At 33.7% G+C, this 25,254-nt stretch overlaps 1 protein-coding gene and 1 pseudogene across 1 annotated transcript; both read left to right on the top strand.

The window, feature by feature from the left end:
* The first annotated feature begins 7,634 nt into the window (after nucleotides 1–7,634).
* LOC122604771 (histone-lysine N-methyltransferase SUVR4) lies at nucleotides 7,635–12,446 on the top strand. Its single transcript, XM_043777638.1, has 8 exons — nucleotides 7,635–7,865; nucleotides 8,272–8,925; nucleotides 9,512–9,774; nucleotides 10,347–10,413; nucleotides 10,528–10,578; nucleotides 11,037–11,130; nucleotides 12,057–12,146; nucleotides 12,193–12,446. The coding sequence occupies exons 1-8, from the start codon at nucleotides 7,635–7,637 to the stop codon at nucleotides 12,444–12,446; spliced, it is 1,704 nt and encodes a 567-aa protein (XP_043633573.1).
* A 2,587-nt stretch (nucleotides 12,447–15,033) lies between these two features.
* On the top strand, nucleotides 15,034–20,253 carry LOC122604770 (annotated as a pseudogene).
* The last annotated feature ends 5,001 nt before the right edge of the window (nucleotides 20,254–25,254 follow it).

Genomic DNA, 25,254 nt, shown 5'->3' with positions numbered 1-25,254 from the left:
TTGACGATCCAGCGATGCAACCACCATCAGTTGCGAGTTTGATTTAGTTGTCTTTATGTTAGAAATTTAGAATTTAAATTTATGTTTATGTATATGTAATGTTTAGTTTAATTTGAATGAAATATTTGAAGTTTTTATTAAAAAAGAAAGTGTTTGATTAAATTAAATGAAAAAGAAAAAATTTTTTTTGGGAGAGATGGGAAAGTCATGAATGCCATTAAAAATAATTGGGAGGGATGAAAAGAAAAATTGAGTTGGAGGTATTTGATTGGTGGAATTTGGGAAGGATGAGAATTTGAGCCACATGAATCATTTTCCCCTTATTATTATTATTGTAAGACTTAAATGCAGAAACTTTTTGTCAAAGTGTACGAGGCACGTGATTTATGGGGATGTGGATGGTGAAGTGGCATATAACCGGATACACATAAGTCTTTATTCGGTAAAGACCCTTAATAGAAGTTTTTACCGGTTTGAATCCCCTGAATATATATTTTAAAAGTTTGGTCCTAAAAAAGGCATTCGTGACAAGTTGAAGTACTTTCCAAATAAATAGCCTTTAATTCAAAGCTAAAGTTAACTTGGATTAACTTTAAAGGATTCCAATCCAACTATAATTCCATAATTACACCTATGTATAAGGGGGAAGGGAGTCATGTAGCTTAAATTCTCAACCTTCCCAAATACCACCAATTAAATACCTACAACTCATTTTTCCTTTTCAACCCTCCCAACTATTTTCCATGGCATTCATCATTTTTTCAACCCTCCCAAATTATTTTTTTTTCATAATTAAATTAAATATTATTTTCATTTGTTAATAATTTTATATAATAATCATGAAGTATTTTAAAACAGCTTGATAAAAAGTTTACAAAAATGGATACTAAACTACATATTTAAGATTGTTTATAAAGTTGGAGGTTTAAACTATAACCATGCGTAAGTACAAGGGGCTTTGGTATAAATGGGTGCGAAAAATAAAAGAATAGATTTGCACATCGTTTTCCTCATTTGAAAACCCACAAGTTGAGCCGCCACCACCTTCAAGTTCACAAGATGATTTTTTTAAATTGATGTAACGGTCCAAAAGGGGGTCCCCACCTTCAAGATACACGTTCCCAATTGTCAGATTCTCTTCCCCTTTTCCAACCCGCCGCTGGCTTTTAACTCACCCACATTCAACCCGCTCCCAACCTAGGTCATGGTGCCGGTGTTCCCCCAAAGGGTTGAGCAGCCCACGCTCCAACCCGGTCCCACTCCTTTCCCCCTAACTTGTATTATAAGTTTTCCATTTATTTTTAATTTTTATTTTTTTTAAAGTTAGTTTGTTTTTACTATTGATGATTATTTGATGTCATATTATATTATAGACTTATTTTTAGGCTTACCCATTTAACTGGATTGATGTTTTATGACTTTATTAGTAAGTTTATTTTTATTTTTGTTGAGAGGCACTTTATTAGTAAGTTAATTTATTATTAATATTTGATGTTAAAAACAAGTTAATCAATGCTATGGCTAGTGTAAGTGGCATTAGCCCATTCTATGATCTACTACCAGGTAATTAAAGCTTCTGTGAATATTGACCGGAGTTATTGTGAAGTTGCGTATGGTTGCGGTAGATGTTTTGATGAATGTTAAAAAAAAAGATGTTTTGATGAATTAGGTGATCATTAAAGGTAAAAGTATTGGAGGTAGCCGGGTATGTATAACACTATGATAATTTCTTGATATTTTAAATTATTTACGAACTTTTTATGAAGAGTTTTTGGAAGTTTTTGACGTTGACGATACATGAAGTATAGATAACATGTTATATTTATAATTAGTAGTTAGTACATCTATACTATTATATAAAAGAAATAACACTCTCTCTCATCAAATGTTGAAATGTAACCATGCGAGAAAGTGTCCTTCCTTTATTTCAATTCAAATGAATTCCTATTTAAACTATTTTCACATTCTTACTTCAATTGAATATCCACTTATATTGAAAATACATGTATTTTTTGTTAATGTTGGCTGATATTGAAGATACGGTATCATCGTGGTATCTCGCTTAATTAATTGTTCACTGATACTGTTTTTGGTAATCACGACATCGAACGCATTGTCAATGGTATCCGCTGCAACACGCGGGTACCATGCTAGTAAATGAAAAAATATGACAACGTATGTAACTATGTAAAGTATGATAAACTAAAAAAGTTTTAAATAGCTAGTGTCTAATTTATGAACTTAAAGTGTATTTAAAAATCAACAAAATTACTTTCTGTTTATAAATTCAGTTTAAAAACTGAATTTGTCTGTCATTAATCCAGTCTAATATTTATCATTTTACTTATATTTTTTGTTGTCACATCACATCACTTTCTTGTCACCTTCACTTTCATCTTCTATTTTTCTTTTTAATCATTCATCTTTAAATTTAAAAAAATGATTAATTCTCCTAAAAATTAGCTTAAAGATTCTCCTAAAAGCTATAAAATATGACAAGTGTTATCCACTAATTATTTTTCCTAATCTCACCCCTGATTTTGGCATATGTCTTAATCTAATAGTTAGGAGGATTTTTAGACTATTGTTTTAAAAAGATTGATCATTTCCCTTAAATCTATCTCACTGTACCCCACAATGCCATACAAGCTACAAAATGTCTTTTTTTTAAGTGCGTTTTGATTCAGACGTGTTGGAGGTAATTTTAACCAGAGAATTGTTGGACCTACAACCTCTCCTCATGGAAAATTTCTTTGAGATGAGAACCCCAAGACTCGAACTTGAGACCTTGGGTAAACTCATCTCGGGCCCACATAGTAGATTTAGAAGATACCCCTGACCACTGGGTTTAAGCAGTGGTTCAAAATAAAATATCTAATACGGAGTATACAAAAAAATAAAATAAAAACGATTGTACACTTTTCACTCACCTTAGGTGAAAAGTTTCACTTATCTTCTTTCACTTTCAATGTATTATTTAGTTTTGGTTAACGAAGAAAAGAAAGGAAAGGGGAGGGAAACAAATCAACCCAATTTTCAGAGGAAAAATGGTAGAACAATTTATACTGTAACTTCCCATCCTTCTCCTCTCCTCGCCTCTCCTTTCCACCTTTTAAAAAATCTTAAGAATGCATTTTATAAATTTTTTCTTCACAATATTTTTCTTTATTCATTAAAAAAATCTTAACAATACAGTCTTTAGGCTTTCACCTATCCTCTATAACCATTCACTATTCTTGTTTAGTCATTTGAACTATGAGTTTCACCTATCCTTACTAATGTACTTATATTATTTGATACGGAGTAAAACAATTACAGTATATTATATTGTACATTGAAAAATAAAAATAAAAAGTCTATATGTAATTATATATGTATTTCTTTTTAAAAAAAGATATAAGTCTCCATAATGTTACCATCAATTATAATAAATTATCAGTACAAATTTTATAAAAAAAAGTTATATATATATATATATATGTTTATTATTATTATTTTTTAATGAAAAGTAAGCTTCATTCACTGATAATTATTTTTTCTAATCTCACTCTTAATTTTGCCACATGTCTTAATCTAATAGTTAGGAGGATTTTTAGGCTATTATTTTAAAAGGATTGATCATTTCCTTTAAATCTAATATCTCATTGTACCCCACAATGCCATACAAGCTACAAAATATCTTTTTTTTTTTTTTTTTTTATAAAGTGAGTTTCGATTCAGATGTATTGGAGACAATTTTAACCAGAGAATTGTAGGACCCCAACCTCTCCTCATGGAAAATTCCTTTGAGATGAGAACCCCAATACTCGAACTTGAGACCTTGGGTAAACTCATCCCGGACCCACATAGTGGATTTAGAAGATACCACTGGCCACTGGATTTAAGGAGTGGTTTAAAATAAAATATCTAATATACAAAAAAATAAAATAAAAATGATTATACACTTTTCACTCACCTTAGGTGAAAAGTTTCACTTATCTTCTTTCACTTTAGCTTTCGCCTATTCTCTATAACCATTCACTATTCTTGTTTAGTCATTTCAACTATGAGTTTCACCTACCGTTGCTAATGTACTTATATTATTTGATACGGAGTAAAACAATTATAGTATATCATATGGTACATTGAAAAATAAAAATAAAAGTCTATATGTAATTATATATGTATTTTTTTTTAAAATATAAGTCTCCATATTGTTACCATCAATTATAATAAATTATCAGTACAAATTTTATAAAAAAAAGTTATATATATATATATATTTATATTTTTTTAATGAAAAGTAAGCTTCATTCACTGATAAATTTATCAGGTGGTATGTTTATGGATTTTTTTTTTTAATATCTAACTGCCTGGAATTAAATGTGAATTTTCTTTTATTAGAGCATCTCCAATGGTCAAGCTTTTTCTTAAAAGCTTTTTATAAAAAAGTTTTTGATTAAATTATTACTCTAATGGTAAAAACTATAAAAAAGTCTTTCAAAGACTGTTTAATAATAAAACTAAGAAGAAAGAGAGTGTCATAGTTCTCCAAAGACTTGAAGATGGTCAAGCTATTAGTAAAAAACTTTTCACTCCAATGGAAAAAAAGTGATACAAAAGCTTTTTTAAATAATAAAAAACTTTAAAAAAAGCTTTTAAAAGAGATGCTCTTAGGTTGTTAAATGGAGTAATAGACACGAAGTCCAGGCCTCCAGGGTCCATATATGTGAAAAAAACGATTCACTACGATTTTCTCCTGCTTTACTCACTCACTCACTCTGCATTGCCCGGTCACAAACATGCAGAAACACGACTCACTTCCCCGAGCCACCATTGGTGCTCTCCCTCGCAATTTCACCAATCCCTCATTTTCATAATAATCATAATAAATGCGAGTAATATTCCTTCTTTTCTCTCTCTCTCTCTCTCTCTCTCTCTATATATATATATATAGACAGATACAGATATATATACATGATACTCTCTGACTCTCCCTATATTTCTCCTCACTCTGTTTCTATTTTTGACAACCCCCTTTTTTTTCCTTTCATAAACCCTTTTTTCTACTTTTGAGCTGAATTTCGCCCTTTTTCTTATTTTTTCTACTCGGAGCTGAATTTCGTCAAATTTTATACGGAGTAAATATATATAGTCATTTTATACATTCATAGTATCTACAAAAGGAGCTTGAAAGGGACTACATTCATCATCGTCTACATATAATTTGGGTATTTAAACGTTCTATACTTATATCTATATTTCTGTTATTGTTGTATTTAATGTGATTTATGACTTTTATTGCATATAACAATCGATAATGCTATTGATTTTTCCTTTATCTATTTATTATTGAAAATTTCACCCTATTTTTATGAATGTATGTGTAAATGGAAGAGGATTTTTGTGTTTGGATTAAGGAAGGGAGGTTTTTGACTTGGATGTAATTCCGGACCATTTACGAACCTTCTGTTGGCCATCCTAGATGATTTTGAACCTAATAACTGTTGTTGGTGGTAGAATGTATGTATATGTGTATATATATACATAAACATAAAGGTGTTTGAGATATATTGTTTTCCGAAAAATTTCAAGTTAGATGCATGATGAGTCCATATTTTATATGGAGTACTCAGTTATTATTAATATTTGATTTTACTGTGCATCTACATACACCACCTTTGTAAGTATCATTTTTCGACAAATGATGAAATTCCCCATTGGTGCGTCCATGTATTAGTGTATATTTGAGATGCAAACACATTAATTTTGTGAATTTTAGATGCAAAAGCATTAACTTTGAGTGTTCTTACTGTACTCATTTGAACACTCTACTTATTTAAAGGGTAAGTAGTATGGTAGCGGTACTATGCGGCTTTCTAGCGGTTTCTTTATTTTTTTGACGCTTACCAGGCGGTTTATGGTGGTTTCCGGAAGTTATAAGTGGTGATGGTAATATAGGGAACACAGGGTGTTTAGTAGCATGTATCCAAATTAAGAAGGATGAAGGAGAGTGTTTAATTATATATATAAAGAAATGAGAGGAGGTTGTTTCTGTTTGGTTACATAGGTATATATAAGAAAGGATGAGCTGAATTTGATTGATGGTGTTTAATCTTAAATGGGAAGGATAACCATTTTTTTTTATATATTTTTATATAATAGTTTAGTATAGATAGATACAATAAGCTGTTTAACATTGCATAGTTTTAAGTGCTAATGGCTTATTGCGTTTCTTAAAACGTAAGAAAAAGTGTTTGGATATGAAAATCAACTTGTGCTTTTTAAATTTATATTAAGAAGAAAATCTGCATTTTCTGAAAGCATCTCAGAGGGGGCTTATTTGAATGCAATAAGCACTTTTAAATATGCAAAACCTAAACAATGTCTAAGTTCTATGCTTCCTATACATAAATCTTGATGTATTGTTATGATTTCTTTCGTTCTAATATAATTATTGCAACACTTGACTTTCTGCATTAGATGATCTGCTTTAAAACTGAATGTGATTTACCCAATTTGCTCAAAATTCTTACATTTAACTTAACTGATTGACCTTACCCAAATCTTATGGTTTTACCATTATAGAATATATGAACTTGTATATGTTTTGATATTAGACAGTTAACTTTATAATATAGAATTAGAAGGATACAAATTGTAATTATGTAGTCAATATATACTCCATGTGTTCTATATTACTGATACAATGATACAAGATACAGTTACCAAGTTCAACTTGGTAGCAGAGCTAGTCTCTTCATTTCGGTTCCACCACTTCATCTCCACCGTAATCGCCATTCACATTTATCTTTTGATCAGAAAATCTACATTGACCTTATATTAATCCAATAAACATCAAAAAACATGGTCTTCTCCCCAAGAGGCAAAAGCCTCTACCAGTGGGGTAACCCCACATTGGCACCGTTTACAATTGCAAGTCAACCAATTCAACTCGAGTATTGTTATACTCATTTGGTAGTCCAAAAGTTAGCAATAAACCCGTATATCTTTGAGTTGAATTTAATCAAATCTTGTGAGTATTTGGTGATTTTATTCATCATCACTGCAGAAAAAGTTTGAAAAGCAACTATACATAGATCATATATCTTTTTAATTTATGTCATTTCATATAGTTAGAATATTTCAATCTACCACTATGTTCCTTAAGCTAAGTGTGCCCTGAATTTGGAGTTTATGAGCATTTCACATTTAGTTGCCAGTCCACTGTTTTCTATTACTTTTTACTCTGATTAATTATCTGTTACAGTATATGAGATATACTATCTAGGGTAGAATAAATGTGTATATATTTATATGTATACCTTATACTGTTATACATATATATGTTCTATGCTTTTTGTACATGAATCTTGTATGTGTTTTCCATCCCCCTTTCTGCTAAAAATATTGTTGGAACGTTTAACTTTATGCGATTAAATGATCTGCTTACAAGATTAACTGGTTGCTCAAATTTCTTTAAAACATAATTCGTCAGGTTGACTATTTCCTGCTCTCATTGTTATACCATTTTAGAATTTGAACTTGTATTTATTGTAAGCACTTGCTAGTGGGAATGTCTATCTTATGACATGCATGATTTGAATTTGCCTTTTCAGATTGAGAGAAAAGTAGTTGTAATCTCTATTTGGTAAATGGCGCCAACAAAAAGAGCTCTAAAAGCGCCAGATCCAAGACCTCCAGTTCAAGATCATCAAAAAGTTTCGGCGGCTTATGAAGCGATGAAGGAAATAGGATTTCCTCCTGAAAAAGTCAAGCCTGTGCTGAAAAATCTTTTGAAATTGTATGATGGAAGATGGGAGCTCATTGAAGAAGACAACTATCAAAACCTTGCTGATGCTATACTTACATCCATGGATGACAAGGTATGTCCTTTAATCTATACAACATTTTGGGTGGTTTCGTGTGCTGTAAAATGTGGCTCTCTATAAATCCATAGTGGAATTGCATATACTTTTAGTACTGCTTTATAAAGTTACAGCTGCTTGGGGATAAGTTTTCTGTTTTAAATTCTGATGTTCCTTTCTTTGGTGTTATGAATCTCGATGGAAACAGAAGATTGAAGGTGTAACGGAGCATGAAAAATCCAAAGGATCATTAAAATGTGAAGATCAGGGTACATCCACGACACGTGACCGTAATGTGCTTGGCTCCACAACTTCAAGGATGAATTCTTTTATTCATGAAAAGCGGCATCAAAATACCGAGCAGAAGATTGAAGGTGTAACGGAGCATGAAAAATCCAAAGGGTCATTAAAATGTGAAGATCAGGGTACATCCACGACACGCGACCGTAATGTGCTTGGCTCCACAACTTCAAGGATGAATTCTGTTATTTACAAAAAGCGGCATCAAAATACCGAGCTGGATGATGATGTGACACCTGTAGCCAAATTGAAGCGCCCACTCACAAAAAGGGAGAATCATAAAAAGAAATTCCATAAAGTCGAGGACATAGCGAAAGGTACCGAGACAATCAGGATTTCTTTGATAGACGAAGTTGGTATAGAACTGCCAAAGTTTGTATACATACAACAAAATACAAAATATCAAGATGCTTATGTATCGTTCTCCTTAGCTCGGATTGCCGAGGATGGTTGTTGCATAAAGTGTAAGGGTGATTGTCTTTCTTCTAGAGTACCTTGTGTGTGTTCTAGTGAGACAGGGGGTGAATTCGCCTATACTCCAGAAGGCCTGCTCAAAGACAAATTTTTAGATGCTTGTGTGTCCATGAATCATGATCCAGAAAACCATCACCTCTTCCATTGTCAAGATTGCCCATTGGAAAGAGCAATGAATGGTCACAACCCAGCATGCAAAGGACACCTATTGAGGAAGTTTATTAAAGAATGTTGGAGAAAATGTGGTTGCTCAATGGATTGTGGGAACCGTGTGGTACAGAGAGGCATTACTTGCAAGTTGCAGGTAAGACAACAGGTTAATATATATATATATATATATATCCAGAGTGTCCAACGACATTGTAAGACATTGTAACTGTATAGAGGTGATAACATTGGTTGGTTGGGTAACAAGTTAACTTGTATAATTTCTACGTGGGTCGGGTTGGCCCGTAAAAGTATAGAGGTGGTAACATTGGTGGGTTGGGAACAAGTTGCAGGTAAAGACAACACTTTTTTTATGTCAATATTTTGTTTTATGGACGAATTTTTTTAAGTAAAATGATTAAGAAAATCGAAAGCATTTTTGACTTTTGAGTTTCACCTATTTAGCCATTTGACCCATTTGATTTTTGTTTAATAATTCTAAATTTAAGCAATTGTCACTGATTAGTTAAATACGAGCCAAACTGACATTCACTATAACTGGCAGTCTAAGTCATGCCTCTACAAATGATTTTATACGGTTATATATATTCATATGAAAAGACACCAATCTTAATTGCTTGTTACTTAAATTGATGTCATATTTTCCTTTGAAAGGTTGTGTTGTCTGGTAAATATCTAATCTGTACATTGGAAGTTAATTATTGTGTGTATGCAAATTTCAGGTGTTCTCTACTGAGGCTAAAGGTTGGGGTGTTCGAACACTTGAATGCTTGCCAAAGGGTTCTTTTATATGTGAATATGTTGGAGAGATATTGACGAATACTGAGTTATGGGAACGCAACAGGCAAGGTCCAAAGAATGAGAGACATACATATCCAATATACTTGGATGCAGATTGGGGTTCTGAACAAGTACTAAAGGATGAAGAAGCTTTGTGCCTAGATGCAACTTATTACGGGAATGTAGCAAGGTTTATCAATCACAGGTATGCAATATTTTGCTCATTTGTTGACCCTTGTAAATGTATAGAAGATATGTGCATAAGCCCAGATATAGATATATATAATATAATAATGATATTATTTTTTGAGCTAACAGTTGTAGGAAAAAAATTGTTGGCACTTATTAGCATTCAAAAATAGAAAAAAACTTGTTTACACTAAAAATGTAAAGACCTATTTGGTACACTCTCTACACTTGCATACACAAGTGTTATGTTAATGCTTCTTTCTAATACACGGAGCGTTTTTATCTGTAACATACTATAAGGATTTAGGCTCTCGGAATGTAATGAACTATACACGAATGTTTAGGTTGTGTAATGAACTACTTGGGTGTTCATTGTATGTAATGAACTTTCAAATCTCGGTTGTTGGATGTACCCGGGTATATGTGGGAACCATATAAGCTGCAACGTCCAATGCCACGTTGTTAGTTTGCACGTTTTTGATTGGTCGGTTATGGAACGTGGGAGTTCAATATGCTATTTGAGATGGTTGGGTTTTTCTTCAACCTCTTGAAAGTAACTTTATTTCATGTTCTTTGTATTAATTTCAGATGCTATGATTCCAATCTAATTGAGATCCCTGTTGAAGTGGAAACACCTGATCATCACTACTATCATGTATGTATTGGGTTTTGATATATAGTGTTTATATAAAGGTCAACTTGTGAAACACTCAATTTTGGAGAGATTTTGATAAGTGTAGTCAAGATATCTGATTTGGGTTTTATGCAGGTTGCTTTTTTCACCAAAAGGGAGGTTGATGCATGCGAAGAGCTGACTTGGGTATGTGCAGCTCTCTTATTATATGGTTCACCATTGTTCTAAAATGGTTGTGGTTTGATCCACTGACTACGAGTCTTTAATTTGTGATTTACTTAAAGGGAAAATGCATAAAGAGGACTGTAGTTTATGCAGATTTTTGTTATGGCAACAGATTTTGTAAGTTTAATAGTTTTAAATACTACATGTACTAAGGGTCAACTACTTGTTAGGCTGTTAGCCTTTACTTGATCAGTTTGACGGATTACCTGACTCATTTTCCTGGCTAAAACAATTTTTATTGAAAGCAGCCTACCATAATTTGAGGTTTATGGAAGTACATTACAATATTACATTTATATAGGTAAAAACAAAGCTGTTACCCAAAACATTCCTTCACCTAAACTCATAAAGAACTGTACCTTGCTCAAAATTTTCCCTTTAAAGTTAGCATATTAAGTTTTATGTGTCAAAAACTCCAGGATTATGGGATTGACTTTGCAGACGAAGATCACCCTATAAAAGCATTTGAATGTCATTGTGGCGCTCCGTACTGCCGAGACGTGAGAAGAATAGGTCGGTGCATCAATATTAATATATTTATGGATTTCTTTATTTTCGATGAAAAAAAAGGGAGTCAACAATGATTATGTTATGTGCATTATTAGGAAGGAAAGATAATGATTTGGAGGTGAAGAGTCGTCCATCAGGATCTTGTAGCAGATGAATCATTAACAACTTCAAAACAACTTTAAGGATCCAAGATATGTTGTTGCTGACTTGCTGGCATATAATCAAAGGAGCAATGGTAGTAGTCAATTCAGTATATATGGTGTAGCTTCTTTTTGACAGTTTTCCATCTACTTTTCCCATTCTTATGTCATCAACACTTTCTCAAATTTTAGGCAAATATGTTTAGATCAGGTGGGTTTTGGATATAGTAATGAACTAATGTTGGTCATATTGATACGTGTTGGATATAGATATGTTTCCAATCAAGTGGTAGTATATGTTATTGTGTAAATTCTTAATTCTCTTACATAAGCCAATGGAATCAATTTGTCTTGCAACTTTGCAAGTATATATTTATGAACTTCTTCATTTAGCTGCAAAATTGGTGAGTCTAGCGATGGTAATGGGAGGGGTTCCCACTTATAATTTCCATCCTCGTCGGGGATGGGATTAAGTTACATTTTTGTGGGTGTTGATTCAAGTGAAGATAAGATTCATTGGATAAATTGGGACTCGATTCTTGCAAACAAGGAGAAAGGTGGTCTTGGCTTTGGAAGTTTAAAGGCATTCAATTTGGCAATTTTATATAAATGGCGGTGGCGGTATCATAACTATCCTGAAGCTATGTGGGTTAAATTCATCAATCAGATTCATGGTATTTTGAGGCCTTTATCGATATTCAAGTCGCAGTTCTCATAAAACCGGACCTTGGTATAAAATAGGGTGCATCTTACATGACCTTCATAGTAATGGTAACATCCTGTTTTCAGCTATGAATAAGAAGGTTGGTGCTGGTAAAATGACATCATTCTGGCATCATATTTGGATTGACAATTCCTCCCTTGCTTCTGAGTATCCGTGTTTGTATGCTTTTGAATTAAATAAACATATCCAAGTTGGTGATAGGTGGAACGACCCTACTTTCAAGTGGAATTGGCGCAGGACCAGTTGAGGCGGCCAGGGGGTGTGGAAGTATATCCCAGTTACATCAACTGTGCTCTAAGGTCTCTCAAGTAACCACTGTTAATTCCCTGGATACTTGGCGTTGGTCTTGTGGCTCTATGAATGAGCTTTCTGAGATCCAAGGGCTTACCTTCGATAACAACTTTACTTGGAATAATCAGGTCCCCAAAAATATGAACATTTTGGTTTGCGAGTAGCTTTAGACAGGATTGCGACGGGAGTTGAGTTGAAATAAAAGGCATAAACATTAGAAATAACTTGTGTTTGAGCTGTAAATCTAACCTCTAAGCTTTAGAGCGTGCGTTTGTTACATTTCCTTGGCAAGCGAGATATGAGGTAAGGTTAGTATCAGTGCAATATTTTCTCTATTTTCGCATTTCCTTCCGAGACTTATTTGAGATTCATAAAGGATGCGGTAAGAAAAAGAAAGTGATCCATCATATTGTCATTCTAACTACCATTTGGTGCATTTGGCTAAAAATAGGCTTCTTTTTAACCATATAAAACTAAATTGGTTATGGCTGAGATCAAGTTTTATTCTCAATTATCTTGGAGATCCAAAGGGGTTTCCACTAATTTTACTTCCTGCTCGGTGTTTTTTAGCTATTTTTGTTGTCATTATAGCTTGCGTGCTACTGGTTTTCGATGTTTTTGGTGGTCGGTGTCTTTGTAATCTGGTTTCTGGAGCTTCTACCATAACAACCGCGGAGTAAAAATCGATGGCTCAGACTTTGACAGTGTTTTTTTTTTCTTATGTCTCGAGACTATTTGTAATCATCATAAGTTTTTCATCTCTTTTTCAACCTTAGCAGTTAAGGTCCATAAACTATTGAAATTGTGTATGAAATTGGAGTTTGTATTCGGTTCTTCTAGCACCTTACTAGTTTGTTGTTATTTATAAATCTCATTTTTGCCGTAAAAAAATAAATAATAATGGAATTAATTGGTAGTTATTTGAATTAAGAAAGGTATTAATGTAATTTGATTTCTAAAAGCTAAAAACGAGAAACTGAAAGCTAGAAGCTTGTTTATGTAACTCCTAGATTAAAACTTGTATTGTTCAAATTAGAAAAAAAACTCCTTTAATTAGATAAGACTTTTTGAAATCAAGCACCTTACTAGCTCGTCTTACGAAAATATGAGTTTTTTCTTAAAATTTAAAAATTGTTAAAACTCATTGTAAAACATCTCATAATTTGAAATTTTTATGTTAGTTCTTGAAATACTATTTATGACAAGTTCGAAAGCTCTATTTATAACTTATTTGAATAGTTTGTTGTATTTAATCTGAATCATTTCACAGCTCAACAATCAAACCATATTAGATTTAACGAGCAATTCTACCCGCACATTGTTGTGAGAAACGCTTATTATCATATTTAACAGTGTTAATCTAGGAATAAACATAAGCCGATTAATTGGTTATCTCGTTTTGAATCGAACTAATCCATTGACACAAATAGCTCATGAGAGAAAATTGAGTTACAACTTTTACAGTCTAAAGATCTACACTCACAAATAGATTAAAATTAAAACTAAATTTAAGACATTATAAAAATAAGGATAAGAAAACAAAGAAACTACCAGAAAAAAAAAAGCTACGATAACGGTACTGCTACGCTACAGTACTGAGTACCGCTACTGCTACAGTGTTGTTACAGTAACAGTACCGCTATAGGGTAATATGCTTTGGAGGGGTTGTACTGCATGGTGCTCTGCTTGTACTTTTAGCTACCGTACTTTTCCTCTCACAAACCAAACTTGCTTTTTAGTATATATCTATATCTATACTACTCGTATATTATACTATTATATATTATAAAGCAAATCTCCTTTTAAATTTCAACATTGAACTTAAATTTCAATATGTATTTTAAGTTTCAACAATTCATCAAAACAACATTAAATCAATAACCTAAACTACTCGCCACCAACTTGGTCACAACTACTCGTCCTCACCACCACTACCTTTGTGCGCCACCACAGCCCGTCACCACCGCCGTATCGTGCAGACATAACTCTAATATACATATATATGCATAACTTTGGATGAGTTTATGATAGACTAAAATCGGAATAATCAATCCAAGTATTCGAAACCTTATATAGTTCGGGTTTTGGATTAACTTATATTCCCCCCGTCCGAATTTAATGAAAGTTATATTAATGAAAAATACATGTAAAACTCAATCTATTCATATATTTTACATCAACTATTGTATAACACACACGAAACAATTTATGGTCAAAGTTGTGAAAGAAAGATTTCAAAAGTCAAAATAGGACATTTAAATTGGGACAGAAGGAGTAATAAGTAAAATCAGAATAATCCGTTCCTAATAATTAATACGTAATACTCGCAATTGTTATCGTTTTATATTTTCTCATTTCCAGAGACAAATCTTGTAGCATGGAGCCATTGAGACTCAAAAGTCAAAATGACATGGCATCGCGAATCAGACACACCAATGCACCATTGGCCAATAAAAAAATTAGGGGAGCACCAACTAGTTGTATATATTAATCTGATAAATCAACCTAATAATCAACTTAAAATATTTATCACATGACAAATATGGATTTTTCACTTTCCTTTTGATTATGGCAAATGTCATTATAATATTAGTTTGTTTTTTTAGATTTGATCAATCATTTTCATTTACTTAAATATAAAGAGCATACCACACCCCATCAGTCCCCACGCCCTCATGCAAAAAGAAAGAAATCGGAGCGATTTGAGTCTCTGTCACTCAACTCACCTCAATCTTCTTTCTCCGATCAAAAATGGCACTAACTGAAAACGTTAATCGTCAATCAGTCATCCCTAATTTCCTCTACTATTCATCTGTTTCTTCAACAAACAGCTTATTATTAAAAAACAACAACAATAATAACAGCGTTTTAAACCCTAGCTTTTCAAATGCAGCTGCGCAAAATGATAATAAGTTTGTGATTCCGGCGCCTAGTGAGCCGTCGTCTGGAAAAATTGAAATGTATACGTCTCCATTTTATGTTGCGTGTACTGCTGGAGGTATTCTTAGCTGTGGTTTGACTCATATGGCTGTCACTCCTCTTGATCTTGTTAAGTGTAACATGCAGGTACATTTTCTATTTTGTCATCATTTTCGTCTTAATCTATAATGTTATGTATATATAATAGTGACTTTCATATGTATAACAATTTCATTTTTTTGTGTGTGTGTTTTATGCCTGTATGTTAGTTAGTTTGTTTAGATATGTGTATGTTGCCGTTTAAGGCTCATATCTGTAGAGTATTTTCATTTCTTATGCTTGTGTGTTTTTATAATGTTTTATATATGTATATATAAATGATTTACTGTTTGTTTTTTAGGATTTGTTTTGTTATTTTTGTAGCTTGTGTTCTGATCGCTCCTCAGAATATATAGTCGGTTATTGTCATCACTAGAGTAATTTCAATCCATATGACTGAGAGTTATATATATATATATATATATATAACAGTTGTCTGTTTGTTTACTTGGATTTGATGTTATGTCATACAGTAAAACCTCTATAAATTAATAATGTCGGGACCGGGGTTTTTTATAAATTTATCGAGATATTATTATATTGATAAATTAATAAATTATTAATTTAAAGATATTCATATATTACCTTCAAAATTTCCGTTTTTAATTTCCATTTTTAATTTATGTTGACACATTAAACTAAATGAACTTGTCAAGTGCATTGTTTTGAATTAAAGATAGTTCAATATACATGATTCTAGATTTCTCACTATAAAATGCCCAAGGATAAGTTTTAAAATCACATCAACTATGACTTCTAAACTAAAAGGTGTTAAAAAAATCAACCATGAGTCCATGACGAATCAACAACAAAAATTGTTATACAAGTATAAGATAGATCATCAAGGGTGTACCAAACAAAATTTAGTGCAGTGAGTTGACAAAACTTTTGATCTGAAAGTTAGTCAAACTACAATATAAAACACTCTCAAAAGATCATTGAACACTTCGCAACTTTTTGTTACAATACGAGAAGATAATGCGTCAACTCTTACATGCGATGAGAAAGTTTAAAGATGAACTCAATTTAGATTCCAAGTTTCAAAAACAACAAGTGACTATAGCTTCATTATTTTACTAGACAATGTTAAAACTTTGAAATATTTAAGAAATTATTAATTTATAGTTTTATTGGGACTAATATATTTACATTAGGGTTTCAAAAAAGTTATTATCTTATTATTTTATTGATTGGGGTCCGATTTTGTACTGGTCCCAAGTTGGGACCGGACAAATTATTAGTTATATCGAGGTTATTAATTTATCGAGTATTAAATTTTAGAGGTTCTACTTCTATGCTAGGGCGTTTGTAACTTTGTATATAACACTATTTTTTATTCGTTCATGTGTATCAGTTGTGTCATAATTACATATTATTATGCTAGGTAACGTTTATTTTTTATATTATGCTCATCTGTTAACTGTTATGTATATAGCACAATTTTAGGTTCGTTTCTGTGGATATTTTGTGGTATAGTAGGTCATTTAATCACTAAGTTAATTTCTTATCAAATGCTCAAGTGTTATTATTATTGTCTATCTATTCATATATGAAAAGTTTTTGCTCATTTTAGTGGATGGGTGACAGTATAGTTGGTCATTACTTAGCTAGATTTGTTCCATATTATATGCCCAATAGTTAATTATTGATTGTATGTTATTATCATGTTATTTCTCTCTATGTATAAGTCTTTACTGCTGGCTTCTGAGGATCAGATGTTACTACTATTTTACAAGAAGTTTATGATAGCTTTGAGTTGGTACAACATAAATATCTTTTAAACTCGTCATTATATTTCAATTGCTTTTCATGCGGATGTGATTTTTGATCTAAACAACCAGATCCATACTGGATTGAAAGATTAATCAAGTAAAGGTAACTTTGTTGAGACTTGAGAATTTGAGCTGTTTTAGGTAACCTAATATTTCAATATCATAATATTTCAATATCATACATCTATTTAGGCGTTTTGGTTTACACTGATTGGAAATTTCGAATTAATCAATAATTTCTGCAATCCTAGAAGTGAACTGCCAACAACTGCTGTTATCTAATTTGGTTTACCATCCTCCATGGAATATTTGAATAAAGTGTGTGTTATTCATGCGTAGTTGGTAGTTTGGTACTCAATGCTGAAACCTGTGCAGTTATCAAATTTTACTAAGATGAAGCATGGAAAACTTTGTTAAACTCTCTTGTGCTAAATGAACATGATAGATAGATTTGAAACACTCAATCTTGGTAGTTTGTCTAGCTTACTTAAGCTGGGCTTGAGTTTCATTAGTTTGCATTTAGGTATTTGCAATGACTTACATGATAACATTTTAGGAGACACCACACCTATAAAGAGTTTGATCAAAGATGTTTAGATTCACTTACCTTCTTCGACATATTGTACCTGCTAAATATCTTATGAGATTCAAATTTATGTAAAAGTCAACGTCCAACATTGTCTCTTTGTAAGATGAATTTTGGTTGTTTAACAGGAAACTTTACTTTTACATGATGCTAAAAAGAAGCGCATGTTCATTCAAGTTACTTAGTAATTATCGGGCTGCGACTTGGTATCATAATGTCATTTAGTATCTACTTTATTTAAACAATCCAGTCTTACAAATAAAATAAGACCTGTACATATGCTGAACTAAATACGTGCATGTATTGTTGTAGATGATTTGGTTCCAAGCTTTAGCGTTTGGAGCTACATTAAATTTTTGTTCGCATGTATTTCTTGCAATGGTCTTTTTTGCGTATTAAAAAATCTCATAGTCATTACTTCTTGTGAGAACATATTTATTAACTCATGTTTATTCATTACTCAGATTAACCCTGCTAAATACAAGAGCATCTCATCTGGTTTTGGGGTACTGATGAGGGAGCAGGGTTTCAGAGGGTTCTTTAGGGGATGGGTTCCTACTCTGCTTGGTTACAGTGCTCAGGGTGCCTGCAAGTTTGGCTTCTATGAGTTCTTCAAGAAATATTACTCTGACATTGCTGGTCCAGAATATGCAGCCAAGTACAAGACTTTGATATATCTTGCTGGTTCAGCTTCTGCTGAGTTAATTGCTGACGTTGCTCTTTGTCCAATGGAGGCAGTGAAGGTCCGTGTCCAGACACAACCTGGCTTTGCCAGGGGTTTGGGAGATGGACTACCAAAGTTTGTCATATCCGAAGGCGTACTTGGGTATACATATTTTCAACTTATTGTTTTGTTCTTCTTTGGAGCCACATTAGATTTCCTCATCGAGTTTGGTATATTCATGTAGGTTGTACAAGGGATTGATACCACTTTGGGGACGCCAGATACCATGTAAGTTGTTTGAGATGCAAGGTTTTTCAGTAATCTTTTACTCCCTCGTTTCTTACCGACTAATAAAGAGGCAAGATCATTTGATTTGTATAAAGAACAATGAATATTAATCATATCAACTTTGTATAGTTTGAATTAGGAATCATTCTTTGCTTATGCATGGTTACTTGGCTTATGCCCACAACTTGAGGTCATATGGTCAGATCTACTTTTTGGTCTTCTGTTTGGTTCTGTGCCCTTCTCTGTGTACTGCTGGAAGGAAATGACTGAACAATATCAAATGAAGTTACCGAGGTGAGAGCCTTCCTTAGGATATCAAAAGCCATCCTTCATTGTGGGCTCAAAAGTGAAAGGGTAGTGAGAAATCTACAATACTTTTTGGCCATCCACAACAAATGTATATGTTATACTGCACATTGTACAAGTATATAAAGCATGTGTTGTGGATGATTAAATATTGTTGTAGATTTGTCACTTGACTCCCCTAAGTGAAATAGTTGTGGGAGGATGTTAGCTTTCTTATGTGGCGAGGATGTTACCTTTCTTATGTGGGGACAATCAATTAACTTGTAATTCCTCCGAGTTTTATAAAAATGTTATGAAGAAGTCAAGGATGTGATGGATATGTAGTAAAAATGTTATGTAGATTTATCAAAAATATTTTATAATCCGCCTTCTTTAAGTTCCAGAAAGTGGTTGCATAGGTTTTGGTTGGGTCAAAGTGTAATTTGAGGAAAAATTGAAAAATTGCAAGGGGTTTGATTATAGCCACACTTTCGCTAGGACATCTTTGTGGAAGTTGTACAATGTATAATATAAAATAAGTGACAACATATTATTAGCTGGTAGTGCAAAGCTGGGCTTTATCACTGTATATGCATTATAATATTGTTCTGACTGATTGCTCTCACAGATACTATGATGAAGTTTGCTTCATTTGAGACTATTGTTGAGATTATGTACAAGTATGTTATCCCTACACCCAAGAACGAGTGCAGCAAATCCCTGCAACTTGGAGTTAGTTTTGCTGGTGGATATGTGGCTGGTGTTCTATGCGCCATTGTGTCATCCTGCTGACAATCTTGTCTCTTTCCTTAATAATGCCAAGGGAGCAAGTGTTGGAGATGTGCGTGTTTCTACTTTAACATTGTCTAGTCCCATTTATCCTTCTTAAGATTGCTTTAGTGTATAATGCATATTTCTTTTCATTTTTATGTCAGGCCTTGAAGAAGTTTGGATTAATGGGTCTTTTCACCCGTGGGCTTCCCCTGCGTATTGTCATGATCGGAACTCTCACTGGGGCTCAATGGGGAATCTATGATGCTTTTAAAGTGTTTGTTGGACTGTAAGTTTATCTGCCATTTACTCTTGCACGTTGCACCAGTGCACCACATGTATCTTGCCCCATTTTTGCTTAGCTGTCTTTTTTATAACTTTGATCTGTTTGAGATAAAACAATTCCAAAATCAACCCCTTCATAAGTAGAGGGTCGAAATTTTCACCTCCGTTCTTGACCCGCTCACTTGATTCTGAATCTAAAACTGAACTCTTTGTTGTACAGACCAACAACCGGTGGTGCTGCACTTCCTGCTGCTATTGAGGCTGCCAAGCGGCCCAATCCTATAGAGGAGATACTTGAATGAGTCAATAAATATAGGAGATGATCTATCTTAGTAGCAACAGTAGTTTTGGAGGGTTAACTTTTTTCTTTTGGAACACTGGAAAGGGTGCAGTTTTGTGTACTATTCTACCGTGTTACACATATTATCCAAATTAAGGAAGAAATGGAGAAACTCGGAAGTACAGGGACTGAAAGTGTCACAATTAGAAATAGTTTGAATGTCTGTTAGAAGTTAGTTACGAAGTTGTTGATTTGAATTATATAAACGATATATCTCTGTAATTCATTTTCAGTTTTTAATCAATACAATACATTTCTCCTATCTCTATATTTCTCTCTATCAATTGGTATCAGAGCCGTCCGTTCCTCGGCGGTTAGATTCCGATCATCTTCTCCGGCAAGCTCTGTTTTCCGGTGAAGCAAATTCCACAATTTAAAACACAAAAATCCACCATTTTTCACAACAATTCCACCATGGGAACCAGAAATCAAAGCCAAGAAATGGAAAAACTGGCTAAAGACAACGAAAGATTAACAAAAGAAGTTACAATTACGCAAAATGAAATGATTTCTCTTCGATCAACGGTGCAAACCTTGTTAGCACAAATAGCGGAAATGGAGAAACAACGAACAACAATGGTGACTAGAACAGAAGGTGGGGAAAGATTCAGCAATAACCGTTTGGCAAAATTAGATTTTCCAAGATTCGAAGGCGATGATGTGGAAGGATGGCTATACAAGTGTGATCACTTCTTCACCATTGATGATACACCAGAAGACAGGAAGGTGAGGTATGCAGCAGTTCATATGGATGGGAGAGCACTTTCTTGGCATCAAGGATACATCAAATCGGGTGGGAAAACAATTGATCAGATTAAATGGGACGAATATTCAAGATCAGCTATGGCCAGATTTGGAGATTCTTCGATGGAGGATGCTATGGGAGCCTTGAAGGCACTAACTCAGACTGGTGAATTGGAGGTATACAATGATGAATTTGATAAACTTTTGAATAAAGTAAATTTGTGTGAGGAATATACAATCAGTTTGTATATTGAGGGATTAAAACCCGAAATTAAGTGTCCATTAAAGATGTTTCAACCCAAGACTTTGAAAGACACTTATTCTCTAGCAAAATTACAAAATCAATCTAATAAAATGCTTCATCATACTGTGGGGGTGGGTACTAGCAGCAACAATGGTTACAAGGGGTCTGGGTATAAAACTAATCAATTGCCCAATGCCACAAAACCACCACTATTGGCTACTCCCATTAATAGTACAACTTCTACTGCATTGGTTCTAAGGAGGGTAAATACCAAGTTTATGGAGGAAAAAAGGGCCAAGAATGAGTGTTTTTACTGTGATGAAAAATTCACTGCTGGCCACAGTAAGGTTTGTAAGGGTAAAAAACAATTGTTTGTAATTGAAGTGGAAGAAGAAGAAGGAGAAGAGGAATTAGGAGTGGTAGAAAGGTCTGTGATGCATTGTGAACCACAAATAAGTCTAAATGCTCTTAGAGGAATTCCTTCTTATTCAACAATGCAAATTGTGGGAACTATAGGAACAAGGAGGTTGCATATTTTGGTAGATAGTGGTTCAACACACAATTTCATGAGTCAAACATTAGGAATTAAACTGAGGTGTTTCCTATTGGACATTCCAAATGTTAAGGTAGCAGTAGCAGGGGGAAATAATATGGCTACTGGAGCATTATGTGAGAAATTTAAGTGGATGATGCAAGGAGATTGGTTTGAAGCGGATATGTTGTTATTGGAGTTAGTTAACTATGATATTGTATTGGGCATTCAATGGTTGGAAACCTTGAATGATATCATATGGAATTTCAAGGATTTAACTATGAAGTTCCAATTAAATGGCAAGCATTTTGAATTGAAAGGAATGAAACAACAAAGTGTCAGTTTGTGTTCAATGGAAAAGTTGTCCAACATGATGGATAATGCAGGCAGCATAACTCAAGCAGAGTTATATTTGTTGCAAAATGATGGGTCAAGCAATAATGGAATGCAACCAGTTTTGGGAGAAAGTAAAGGAAATAAAGACTTGGAATTCTTATTGGAAAAATATGGAGATATATTTGAGGTACCAACTGGATTACCACCACCTAGACCATGTGATCACAAGATTGAATTGAAGGATGAAAAGGTGAATTTAAATCTGAAACCTTATAGGTATCAAGGTACACAGAAAGATATCATTGAGAAAATGACCCAAGAATTATTGGATTCAGGAGTAATAAGGCAGAGTAATAGTTCACTTGCTGCACCAGTAGTGTTGGTGAGAAAGAAAGATGGGTCTTGGCGTATGTGTGTAGATTATAGAAAACTCAATGATGCCACCAAAAAAGATGTTTTTCCAATTCCATTAATAGAAGAATTGTTAGATGAATTGCAAGGGGCAGAAATTTTTTCAAAGTTGGATTTGAGGTCAGGCTATCATCAAGTGAGAATGTATGAAGGGGATATCCATAAAACAACTTTTAAAACTCATGAGGGTCATTATGAATTTTTGGTACTCCCCTTTGGCCTTACTAATGCACCTGTTACCTTCCAATCTTTAATGAACACTACATTTAAGGAGGTTTTGAGGAAATCTGCACTTGTTTTCTTTGATGATATATTGGTATATAGTAGCAGTTGGAAGCAACATCTGGAGTTAATGAGGGTGAATACATTGAAGGCAAAAAGATCTAAATGTTCATTTGGAAGCAATCAAGTGGAATATTTAGGCCATGTTATCAGCAAGCAGGGTGTTTCCACTGACCCTGCCAAAATAGCAGCCATACAAGAGTGGCCAGAACCAAATAATGTGAAGAAATTAAGAGGATTTTTGGGAATTGCAGGCTACTATAGGAGATTCATCAAGAACTTTGGAATTTTAGCAAAGCCATTGCATGAATTGCTAAGGAAAGACAGTTTTAAGTGGTCATCAGAAGCAAAAATAGCTTTTGATAATCTGAAAAAAGCTTTAAGTTCTCCACCTGTTTTAAGCCTACCAGACTTCTCAAAGACTTTTGTCATTGAAACAGATGCCTCTTCTAAAGGATTGGGTGCTGTATTAATGCAAGATAATCATCCCTTGGCATTTATCAGCAAAGCATTATCTGCCAGGCAACAGAGTTGGTCAGTTTATGAAAAGGAATTGTTGGCCATTATTTTGGCAGTCAAACATTGGCACCATTATTTGATCACAAATCATTTCATTATCAGAACAGACCACCAAAGTCTCAAATTTCTCATGGAACAGAAAATAGTGACCCCTCTGCAGCAAAAATGGTTATGTAAATTGATGGGTTACAGTTATGAAATTTGCTACAAACATGGGAAAGAAAATGTAGCTGCAGATGCTTTGTCCAGAATTCAGGGAATGACATTATTGCAAATGGGAATTAGCACCCTTAATCCTGCATTATTGGAGAAATTAAAAGTGGCTTGGCAGGAAGACCAGCAAACCAAAGAACTGATCACTCAATTGGAGCAGGGTTGTACCATTCCAAATAAATCTTGGAATGGTGAGTTATTAAAAAGGAAATCCAAACTACTAATTCCAAAGGATCCAAATTTGAGGACTGAAATTCTGCAATTAGTACATGCCTCTACTGCAGGAGGGCATTCAGGTATTACTCCCACTTTGGCTAGACTTAAAGAAATGTTTTATTGGAAGGGATGCCATAAAGATGTGCAAAGGTTTATTAAGGAGTGTTCTACATGCCAAAGAACTAAATATGAAAGAGTACCTTACCCAGGCTTACTGCAACCATTGCCTACACCAACCTCTATTTTCACAGATATATCAATCGATTTTATCTCAGGATTACCCAAAATACAGGGTAAAGATACTATTTTGGTGGTTGTTGACAGGCTCACAAAGTTTGGTCACTTCTTAGTTCTAAGTCATCCATTTACAGCGTTGACTGTAGCAAAGCTTTTCTTGGATAACATTTTCAAAATCCATGGCAATCCTGTCAGAATTATATCAGATAGAGATCCTATATTTCTCAGCAAATTTTGGCAAGAATTCATGAAACTGCAAGGTATTCAGTTGTCTATGTCCAGTGCTTATCATCCACAATCTGATGGTCAAACTGAGGTTTTAAATAGATGCTTGGAAGCTTATTTGAGGAGCATGTGTTTAGATGCACCCTTAAATTGGGTACCTTTGAAGCTCAGTGGTGGTATAATACTTCTTGGCATTCAAGCATAAAAATGACACCTTTTGAAGCTCTTTTTGGAATCAAACCCAGTTTGCATATTCCTTTTATCCCTGGAGATACTGATATTGCAGCAGTGGAAGATTTACATAGAGAAAGGGAGGCAATGATACAAAAGCTTAAATCTAATTTGGGAATGGCAAGGAATCGTATGAAACAGTTTGCAGATGCAAATAGAAGTGATAGAGAGTTTGCAATAGGGGATTGAGTTTATGTGAAATTACATCCTTTTGCACAACAATCTTTGAAGGCACATCATAACAGGAAGTTGAGTCCTAAGTATTTTGGACCATTTCTTATCATAAAAAGAATTGGTAAGGTTGCTTATCAATTGGACTTACCAGCTGAAACCCAGATCCATCATACATTTCATGTATCATTGTTAAAGAGGGCTGTAGGACCATTACCAACTCCATCACCATCAAGGTCACAGATTCACATTACAACCCAGAGCCATTTTGGATAAAAAAAATGGTCAAGAGAGGTGGTAAAGTGGCTGTTCAAATTCTAGTTCACTGGGAAAGCTTGGATGTTTCAGATGCTTCTTGGGAATTCTTGGAAGACATGCAGTTGAGGTTTCCACAATTTCATTTTTGAGGGCAAAAATGCTTAAAGGGGGAGCTAATGTTACACATATTATCCAAATTAAGGAAGAAATGGAGAAACTCGGAAGTACAGGGACTGAAAGTGTCACAATTAGAAATAGTTTGAATGTCTGTTAGAAGTTAGTTACGAAGTTGTTGATTTGGATTATATAAACGATATATCTCTGTAATTCATTTTCAGTTTTTA

This window comes from Erigeron canadensis, chromosome 6 (genome assembly GCF_010389155.1).
Source record: "Erigeron canadensis isolate Cc75 chromosome 6, C_canadensis_v1, whole genome shotgun sequence".
Taxonomy (NCBI): Eukaryota; Viridiplantae; Streptophyta; class Magnoliopsida; order Asterales; family Asteraceae; genus Erigeron; species Erigeron canadensis.
Note: the sequence above shows the minus strand (reverse complement) of the source record. Positions and strands in the feature narration are given on the sequence as shown.

Excerpts from the sequence above, each read along its gene's own strand:
- LOC122604771 (XM_043777638.1), top strand. The coding sequence starts at position 7,635 with ATGGCGCCAACAAAAAGAGCTCTAAAAGCGCCAGATCCAAGACCTCCA. Across the intron at positions 7,866-8,271 it reads TTACATCCATGGATGACAAG|GGTACATCCACGACACGCGA; the intron begins GTATGTCCTTTA and ends TGTGAAGATCAG. Across the intron at positions 12,147-12,192 it reads CCTTGCTTCTGAGTATCCGT|GTGGAACGACCCTACTTTCA; the intron begins GTTTGTATGCTT and ends AGTTGGTGATAG.